General features: G+C 35.2%; 1 protein-coding gene across 1 annotated transcript; it reads right to left on the bottom strand.

Moving 5' to 3' along the window:
- Nucleotides 1-5,606: 5,606 nt before the first annotated feature.
- Nucleotides 5,607-6,599, bottom strand: LOC113233263. Its single transcript, XM_026468318.1, has one exon. It carries the CDS (start codon nt 6,597-6,599, stop codon nt 5,607-5,609), a length of 993 nt encoding a protein of 330 aa, XP_026324103.1.
- Between the last annotated feature and the right edge of the window lie 4,690 nt (nt 6,600-11,289).

Below are 11,289 nucleotides of genomic sequence, written 5' to 3'. Positions count from 1 at the left end.
CAAAAAGTGAAACGACAAAAATTACAATCCGAAGGCTTTAAACATTTATTTGGTATACCTAGTCCCTACATTTGAGGAAACCTCTTTTTACAAGAAAAACATTATGATGAAACGCACGCCTCCACCAGAAATTTAAAAAAAGTCTATTAAATTCTCAACCAACGCGATCTGCGCTCGTTCAATGAGGGGTGGTTTACGAGCCCTTGCCTAGCTACACTGTTTGTTGTTCTATTATCTTATATCTCAGAGAAAACAAAATAAAATATTATCCGTGAGCTAGGGAAAATCCTGAAACAGCTCACTTAATCCTATCATCCCATTTGATAGAACAATTTGCATGTTTTGTGCAAAAAATATTAATTTCGTTAATAGAAGCGATACTGTGCTTTTATTTGTGTTGTAGTGATTTTGCAATTTACGAAGTGGTGCTTAATCACCTGTCGTCCGGTGACGGCGGCGGATCTCCCGGAATTTATTGATCGACATGTATTTATACAAAATTTAAATATTTATTTCGGAAATTTAAACCAGGCTAGGTTTTTTTTGTATTTGTCTACGTTCGTGTATGTATGGTGATAATTAATTCAGTACGGATAATTATTAATCTAATGCGATCTTTGTGATCGAACACTAACAAAAAATTCATTCGATCCGGCTGGATTCGAACCAGCGTCTTCCAGCAAATCGTGCTAGACGCTGTGCAAACGAAGCTACCTTCTAAGGATCTTACGTATTTTTCTGTGCTTTTGAAAAAATTCTTCGTGTTCGATCTTTGTATTAATAATTATAACAATCTAATGAAGTAATTTCTCAAAAATAATTGAATATCATTGTGAAATATCGTTCATTCATTAAAAATTTAAAAATTAAGTGCGGATAATTTTAGAGTTGTCAATTTGCATCAAATGGATCAATTGAAACATAAATAAAAAGACGTAACACATTTTTTATTTTTCTGCTTTATCAAAAAATCTACAAAGAAAACATTTTGTTTAATTTCCATTTTTTTAAATAATTATTGAGTAAGGTTGGCACTAAGTCGATATTCAAATATGTTAGTTTATAAATATGTAAATATGTTAGTTTAGTTACGATTTTATGTCTATAAGTAACAATAATAGTTAGCATAAATATAATCCCACTGCAAGGCACCGGCCTCCTCCCACAATAGGAGGGCTTAAGGTGTAATTCCCACGCGCTCCAATGCGTATTAAAAACGTCACATACTTCATTAAAATGCGTACCAGATACGTGAAGGTTTCCTCACGACGTTTTCCTATTTCGCTCATAAATTTCACGTCCAAATCTGAATAAACCTGTGTCCACTGCTTGAGAAGCGGCAGGTCAAACCATTAAGCATGGATGTTTTTCTGTATAAGGCTTGTTTTACGGCTGCGCGTACGGTCCGTAAAGACTGTCCTCCTGCAGGCTTTCCGCATGCGTAGAATCGAGTATTAGTCCACGTCACTGCAAAGCGTCCAGCGACACTCCACACGTGGGCCATACGCAGACTAGTGTGTGTCTCCTGCCTGCGCCGCGGACTGCCATGCAGGTAGCGAATGGGCCGTTTTACGCCACAAGTGTTACGTCGCTCCGGTGCTCCGCGCGGACGGTCCGCAGAAAAATCCGCACTGGTCTGAAACCAGACCTATTTTTATTTATTTATACTCTACTATTTTACATGTTTACTTGCATTAATGTCAGCGGTATAAAGAAGATTAAATTAGAAATGTGTCAAACGATTTCTATAAAAGTAGGTCATGATATTTCTCCGCACACTGTTGACCCTTAAGAAACAAGTTGTTACTCAAACAGAGCTCGGTCCTTTTATGTTACCAAAACCAATTAACAAGCTTGATTAAATTTTCTCAGGCTCGCTCGAAAATTCGACTGCTTTTTGTAGACACGTGCGTATTTTTGAGGTATACAGCATTGCTTCATGAAATATTTTGCGTAACTTTGAGAATAAAACCTACTAAAAATAGTATAATATTTTTATTTCTTTTCTCAAAAGCCTCTCAAAACAAATACCAGTCAAACGACGAAACGAATTAGACCAAGTTCTTTCGCAACGTCAAACTGTTTTTACATCATCGAATTGATTGCCAATATTTTTGGTACAAATCCTTTACAAGAAAAAAAAGACACAAAAACAGGGGAACAAACAGATATAAAAGTTTGAAAGCCTTTGTTTATGTATCTGCTTACGGCATCGTTTTCTCAGCTCTCAAACGGATGGACTAATTCACTTGTGGTGAGTTCAGCCATGTTTGAGAACATCCTGTTCTCTTGTTCTCCGTCCGAAATAATTACTGTCAAGTAAGTAATACTCGACAAAATTGAAAGAGGCATAATGAGAATGAAGCTTCATACTTGACATTGTCTTTTAATTACGATGAGTATTAATTATTTGACAGCAACAATTGTTTCGGACAGATGTCGTAAAGAGAACGAAAGTAGACCCAAGCTCATTTTCTCGTGTAGTCGTCTCAGTCATAAAATGATTTTTTTTTAATTTTCACTTGTCCGATCAAATTAAAATTTGAAATCCAATGACATTGCAATAATATCATAACCTTGATCTGATGACCAGGTCAGTCTGCAGACTACCCAACCCCTCAATTACTTACACTAGAGTACTGTGTTTGGGTTCAATGAATTAGTTTCGACGAGTTGCTGGCTTACAGATAGTGACTTCACGACTTCACCGACTTTTTTTTTAAATTTACCTACTTTAAGTTTTTGTATACAATAAGACAACGACTTCTCAATCTTTATACAAGAACATTCACAGAAAGTATATGTTCCGAACAAAACACTATCAATAGTTATAGTGTTTTCTTTTTTGTTTAATATGTGGCTGAGACTCGAACGTTGAGTCGCATATATCACAAAACTCCTGGTGTTAAGCGGTCCTCGAATGGCGACCCGTGGAGTGAAAAACGCCTCAGAGGGAGACCACAGGTCCGTTGGAAGCATGACTTAAAACAAAGTAGCGAGGTTGAATTGGATACTGATGGCACAGAAACCGAGAGTACATAGATATCATTGAATGATACAAAGTAAAAACAAACCTTCAGTGTTACCATTTGTTCATATACTACTTTCTGTTCTTCTCTTTCATCTTTCATCTTTACACACGCGCGCGCGATTATAAGCAGCGATGCAAACGCGATGCAAGCGCGCGACTGCATCGATACAAACGCGCGATTGGGGTTTATAGGCTATTGCATCGATGCAAGTACGTTTGACGAACGCTCTTAGGGGTAAAAATATCATACAGAGGAATGAGGATACAGTTTATAATGGTCCCATCATTTTCCACGACGATATTGCCAGCGTCGAGGTTGAAAAAGACTCTTTCCCGTTCACGTGGCTATATACAGTTAATCCTAGTAAAAATAGCATAAAAATTAAATATGGTGATCGATGATATTATTTGAAAAATTCCCAACAACTTTTCATTATTTTCGAACTAACAAGTGTCTGTCAACCAAATTAAGTATCACTTCAATAATCGATAAATCACTAGTATTATACTAGCTCCAAAGACATAACTTTGACGGGTACTTGCTATATTATTTTTATTTTAACTTATTGGAAGACCAACGGCTATCTTACAGAATAAAAAACTGAAATAATAATGGAGAGCCAAGTTTAGGTCCTCACCGATAGACACACATTAAGTTAATGAGCAGTAAATTATACCTATATACCTACTAACTTATACTATATACATTTTCGCAACACTTAGTAATTACCTACTCGCCAAAAAACAAACTGCTAATAATGACGCTTCACCGATGCAACTAGTGTTAAAAAGGTCAATATCAACCTGCTTGGACAATTCATTGGAGCTATTACTCGGACGTAAGAGATATGCATTTCACCGAAAATTCGTATTATGATATACAAGTAATCTAATACAACAATAGTAACGTATTAGAGTACACTATACTAACCCGATTGCATCGTATTTTGTTGTTGTATTAACCGCCTATGAAGGCGTTAAGGCGCGTTCCCACTATGTCGTAATGTTTTATTTGTCGAACGTCAAACGAATGTCGTAGTTATTTTCTTTTATATTATTATAATTATTACGTTGACGTGTGTGTCGTCTGAAGAAATTATGTAGCAAAAGACATCTTTAAAGTAGACGCAGACTAATTTTAATAACTTTAAATATCGAAGCAATTTATTATCAGAAATAAACTCAAAGCGAAGCGGAGGTAGTCATTCAATTATTTCGCTTCGCCACCCGGAAGGTTCCCGAGCCCTGCAATAGAAAAATACTCAGTGACATTTCACGGAAGGTCTTTCGTGCTCTGTTGAAATGAGCACAAATAGATTAGGGTGCCCATTCCTGAATAATCCGTTTGGCTTGTAGTTTTAAAAGAAAAACATTTGTATAGCTACTAACATGACCAAAAAGATTTAAATAAAAGATAGACGTAGTTCCTTCTCAATTAATCAAAAGACAGTACTCTAGACACACTGCTCTACACTCTTTTATTGAACAGGCTTCTGTGAGTTCAGGCATTTGTGAATTTCCATAAGTTCAAAGGTATAGATAGTAGTCGTATATATAATTCATCCCTACGCCTTTATTATTAACTCACCGTTTCACAATCCTGAAACATCTTATTGAGTTAGTTAGGCTATTCGACATATGAATAAAAACTCGTCTGCCAAGAAGCAATATAAAAATTTATCTTTAACAAAAAACGTAACACGCAACTTCACTAAACTTTAACACCATATAATATTCTCCAAACAGTCAACTTTATCTCATTAAAATCATATCCTTACGTGAACGACCAAACAGTATAGTGAATTCAATGTCATGAGTTCAGAACTCTTGCGCAACTCGAAGCGTTTTCTCTGAGCAGGCGCACCCCAATGACGTAACAGTAACAATGCTGTGTAAAATGGTAATTTCGGGCTGTTTATTTTCGTCATCTAAATGTCGCGGAGCCTGTATGCAAATAGTTTTATTTGGATATAATTATGTACTTACCTACAATAGCTAATTGAAGGAATGTTTTTTATTCAAAAATCAAATTCGTAAAACCAAAATGGCGGCCGATATTTCGAATATGTACAGATGTAGTGAATAATCCTTTCCTATCGGCAAAACTCGGAACAACGATAACACCCGAATGGTGCCGATGTGTCTATGAATTACTGTATTATTAAATTACGTGTAGGTATCAAATAAATCGCATACTTTATTTATCAATGTCAAATGTCAAACTGCCCGTTTGACGTATATTACACTGAGATGTTAAAACCACCACGATTCTATCATATAAAGAATTCGTTAGGTAAACAAAAATATAACTAGTTACCGAGGACGTTTTATTTCAATAAAACGCACTGATAAAAACCAAATTCCGGTTGGGATGATCTAATGATTCTATAAGGATTGGAACCCCAAAAGTCTACTACAGTTGGATATTGTAGACCTTTTTTATAACAATTAATTTTTTTAACTAATTAAAAATACTATGACATAACAAAAAAGACACCTCAACATAAAACAAAACAAACCAGCAGAGAAATGAATATAAATAAATATGATTTTCTGATTGGATGAACGACTTCGATTATGACAGCGGGATAAGAGGAGGAGGAGCGGGGTGGACAGTGTGATGCGAAACAATACTTCCAACTTCCATATCACAGTCAGATTCAGAACTATTTTCTGGTGTATCATCGTCAGAGTTTTCATGAACGTTGATTACAAAACTAGCCATATAATTTTCCAACTCAGGTTCGTGTTTTCGGTACTCGTTTTCGCATTTGATGGCGTGGTCACATACTTTGGCCGAAACATCGGAACCAATCATATTAACCTTTTCCTGTACCAAATGTTTCACAGTAGTCATATTCATACTGATGTTTCTTTTGGATACGTATCCCTTTATTTGAGACCATATGTTTTCAATCGGATTGAAATCAGGATGATATGGTGGCAATCTTAGTACGCTGTGTCCATATTCGTTCATAAGTTTATCTATAGAGTATTCTACAAAGTCTTGTTTGTACTTGCAAATAATTTCATATATTTCAATTTTTGTTAATGACGGATCAATCGGAACGTTAAGTTTGGATAGCCAATCAATCATGTCTTGCTTACGGGTATTTGAATTAGGAGGTTTTTCTACGTACTTATTATGATATGCAGCATTATCTACTACTAGTACCGAATGTGGAGCTAAGTTTGGAATGAATTGATTACGAAGCCATTTTTCATAGTTTTCATTGTTCATCGCGTTGTGATAGTCACCTGTTTTATCAGTAGACTGATACATTAACAATGCCATAGGTATAAACCCCTTTCTACTACCAGCGTGCACTATTATAAGACGTTGTCCTTTAGAAATTAACTGTTTCACTCCGTTTTCTGACGAGTCAGCCCAGCTTTTACCTGCCAAATGTGAGGTATGGATGTAGGTTTCATCCATATAAACAATCTCTCTCCCTTGCAATCTGTACTTTTTTATCGCGGCTAAAAACTTTACTCTTTTTAAACGAACATCATCTTTCTCGATAAGTAATTTTCTGTTGTTTTCAACTTTTTTATACCGAAATCCCATTTTTCTAAGAATTTTTCATAGCGTAAAGTCACATCCCTTACAATTTATGGCTTCGGATAACTTGGACTTCAGGGCTTTAATTGTAGGTACTTGTTTGTATATCAAATGGAAATTATACACTAATCGGCGTATAACGTTGTAGTCAAAATCGTCAAGACCTAGACAAAATAATTTATTTGGTCTACCCAACTTTGCCTACTTCGGACTATTGGAGGTAGATTGATTTATGTATTCTTTTTGCAATATTTTATTTACTGTTCGTTGAGAAATTCCACTGGCCTCCGAAACTCGTTTTTGGACTTTACAAAAGTAAGCAGTATAGTTGGTATGTTTGAATTTATCATTTTCAGTTAAGAAATATAAATAAATATTGAAAATAACTTCGCAGGCTTGCCGATCTAAACGTTTCCCTTTTCTTAGTGCTTTAAGTTATAAATTGTTAATGTGGATCGAATAAAATCAATGTTTATTATTTACAAAAATGACAGACAAGAGTGACATGTAAAAGGTCTATCAAAATATAGGTGGCCTGCATTAATACACGAGTCCATGAAGTTTATCACAAAATCTAACATAAATATATTTCTGTGGTATTAACTACTCTATATAGATACTTCCTCTTGCAATGCGACCTTTCCCTACGTTGTCTCGAGGGGTACTGAGTGCGAGTGAAGTAGTAAGACAAAAACGAACATTTCCGAGAAAATACGAAAGGAAAGGATTATTCACTACATCTGTAATACAGTTTAATCTTTTTTTACTGTACTGTGTGCGAATGTTTGTATAATAAAATATATTGTACAATTCTTGGGCAAAATGTTGGCTCGTTTCTAGTTTGTATGTTACACAATTGACCATAAAGTTCATCATGCTATGTTACAAAAATTCGCTTCCGCTCCATTACGCAGGAATATAAATTGAGCCTAAGTTGTACTCTATTTACATCCGGAACAAAGCATATGTATGATTTTATATAAAACAAACACACGTTTGACTACAATATAGCCTGATATAAGCGACGACGTACCATGTTTGCCTAAAAAATTAACGTTAGTTTCATTGTTCCTAGACTGAATGTAAGACCAAGAAATTATACACCGTTAAAGCTCCTGTCTCTAGGACTAATATTGGTATCTCTGCTCCTGTAAGTAGAGTTAAAACTTATAACCAGTTTCATTAACTATATGATCTGGATGTTTTTAATGATTCACTGCCCAGTGAGGAATAAAAGTAAATATTCAAATTTGCTAAAAATTTAAATAAAATCAAATTAAATTTATTTGTAACCTATTGCTATATTAATTTGTGTCTCTGGCGATTTTAGTGAAAAAAAAAAATATTTATAAATTTGAAATTTTATATGTTGTTAAACTGTGTTGTTTTCTAACAAATTTGTATAAGTTATTAAATGATAAAATTTGTATTTAAATGGTGAGTGAAAAGGTATAAATTTCAATGCTCTGAGATGCAGAGAGAAATGCACCGCGATGCTCCGAGGTCGATCTCTAGAGAATTTCAATTTGTATCTTATTTCAACAGGAATAGTATAAAATATACATTGATTTTAGTCCTCTGTCTTCCCGACAGTCGGTTTACTCTGACCCTTGGTTACCCCGTCTAGGTCACTACAGTACCAAAATCGTTAAGCTGGGTCTCATTAACAGACTGTGACAGTAACGACACTGATACAGTAACGACGTTCTACTACATAGTTTCCCAGAGTGGTCCCGACCTAAAAAAATACGTGCTTTCAATTATTTTTTGCGATGGTGGGCGTTGAAATTTATTTGTCGTGCCTAAATAGGCGGTGAACCAAAAAGTTTAGGAACCTATGTTCTAGTGTTTAACTTGAGACGTGGCCGTCGGCTCACTGCGAACCGCACACATTCCGCTCGCGACAAGTTCGCGAACCACGTATACACACACAGCTTACAGCTCGCTAGTGAGTACCCGGCTTTAGAGAGACCGTGTGTCTCGAGGACGCGTGACGCATTAAGTCCTAACTATCAGCTATTATGTAGATCAACGAACGTATGATATAATGAACTGGCAAAAACAACGACAAAGAAAACATTAAAGTGAACTTTTAAAAACGTCTAAAAGATTGAAACAGATCCACAAATATCATTACAGAAGCATCTTTGAAATACACTTTGTGTGGGCTAGTAAAAAAAAAGAGATAATACGGGCTGTTCCGTAAAGGATCCACGCCCTTTTACAAAATGTAATTCACTGGTAAAAGTAACGATTAGCGTAATTTTACAATATTACTTACTAAGAGAATTTACCATTGTTTAAAAGCAGAAAATATTGCAGTGGGACATTAACATGACGGGTGTAAGTCAACTGATTATAACTAAGGCATTGTACGTCATGGTTATCGACTATTAACTGTCTGATGGGTAAGCACCCGGGTTTTAAACCGGGCGCTTTGTTAACGCCCGGTTTAAATCTGGCTAAAACCCATTAACACACAAAATCGACGCCAAGAACTATTTACAACTAAATATGCTATTGTAAATCGAGGTTTGTAGTCAAATAGGCATACCTACGTAATGATTAAAACATATACAGGGTTTTTTGTAAAACACTAACAATACTCATATGACAATATTACTAACACCATAAACTAGAACTTGTTCCATGACTTTTTACCAAACATAATGGGTTTACCTAAAACAAACTTTTAAGTTTTTGTTTACTATTTGACAATTTTTAGACAAGTGTTTGGTAGTAAGGTTGTACGTTCAAATGTGCAAGCGTCCTATCCCGCACCGCTCTTGCGTTTTGCATCGTACTGCACAGTTATAATCGTTTAGAGCGATCTACTTCAATATTTTTATTATTGTAAAATTTCTGGTTAATTATTAAGTCATGGAGCAACAGTTGTTGTTTGTGATGTTAGTAATACAGTCATGTGAGGTTGTTAGACACCTCCAATGAATACTACGCCAACTTTGTTAAAATAAAGAAACATAAAACAAAATAAAAACAGAGCAGGTCCAAAGATTAAGTTGGAGGAGTGTCCATTGGAGGTACCGATTTTACAAGTAACCCTGTATATTTCTTAAACCAAAATGTCACATAAACTGAATACGCAGTATGCGATCTGAACGTATTTTTTCAGGAAGAACAAACAAGGATGCTATAAAATATAGCAAATGCATGTTATTTTTAGTTATCATTAAACTAGTAAAATTATAGCTCCCTAGATTACTAGATTACTCTAATAAAGTATATATTTAAAGAAATTTTGCTTTAACAAAAATGTGTTAAAATATATAAGTACCTACGCGTAGCCGAGGCTACGCTTTCACTGTAAGGCGACGAAATCTTTTACAATTCCTAACTTAGGCATTAAAAAAACTATATAACAAATATATTGCCTATAAATTTTATTTTCTTTCATTCGACGTTATGTGAACAGAGAATTCTCAATCTAATAATTGTTATCAGATTCTAAAGATAAAATAAACAAAGCAACATTTATGCCCAATCACGAGTTCTTCATAAAAAATGAAATGGCCCGTGTTGATCCATTAATGGCGACGCTTTCGCCGCTTTCGCATTGTTTAATAGCTGTTACATCAGACTGGCCGCAATTAATGCTGTATAACTATTGGTATAGTGTTATTCAACAGTTTTGTTAGAGAATATGCTCAGGCATAAGACTTTGTAATGCAATAGTGACTTGAGAGACGCAACTTCGGAAACAAAATTATGACAGAGCCCAGGGCCGGCGCTAGCTCATGTAGCACCCGGATGCAATCAATATTCTGGCGCTCTCTAGTGGCACGTGATCAAAATGGAATACTTACAGTACGTAAGAACGTACTTATTTTCCCTAAAATGGTGCAAAAGGCGCAAATGGTGCACCATAAGCAAAACGGGACCGAAAAGAGCCATTCGCAATATAAAAAAGGAAACAGTATCGCATCAAATATAAGGCCCTCAACATTCTGATGTAGAAAGCTTATTTATTATTACTGACCTTATTTTGTTTCTTTTTTGTTAAATTAATTTCATTTTAAATGCTGCTTCTGAATAATATCTACTCGGAAAATTCTCCAGAGAAAATTGCAAATTCCTAAAAACTCGTCATTTTAAACCAAAGATTCCCAAGCTTTTTGTGTCGTAGACCACGTGTACGTTTTTTCTTACCTTTCTAATACAGATTTTTTACAAATTTAAATTTGTTTTCATCAGCTAAGTACACAGTGCTAAATGTACTTTGATAAATTCCGGTTATGAATGATGGCACATGGGACTTCTCAACTTATGTGTCAGGTTACTGAGTGGTACTGCTACTGTTGTGGACAGGCGTGCCACTTACCACCAGGTGGACGTGTTGTTACTTGATCTCATTAACAAAAAAGTTTTGCTATATAGTGAGAAACTTTTTATGAGAAGATAATTGTTAAGTTTTATACATTTATCTAAACAATTATAACTCCATATCTTCATATCTTGTTTGTTGTGAAATGTCTGTATTAGTGTACATACTATCTACTAAACTTTATATGCACGTACTATCTGTGTATGGAAAGACAAAAGTTTGGTCACCACTCTCCTAATTCCATTAACGCACCCCCTTTTTTCGCTGAAATGGATTCCTTGTACACTGGATTGAACCCCTGGGGGTCGACAAAGACCACTTTGAACATCATCGGTTTAAACCATAGTTTCCCTA

This window comes from Hyposmocoma kahamanoa, unplaced genomic scaffold (assembly GCF_003589595.1).
Source record: "Hyposmocoma kahamanoa isolate Upper Pololo Valley unplaced genomic scaffold, ASM358959v1 78, whole genome shotgun sequence".
Classification (NCBI taxonomy): Eukaryota; Metazoa; Arthropoda; class Insecta; order Lepidoptera; family Cosmopterigidae; genus Hyposmocoma; species Hyposmocoma kahamanoa.
This window is presented reverse-complemented; position numbering and strand designations above follow the sequence as displayed.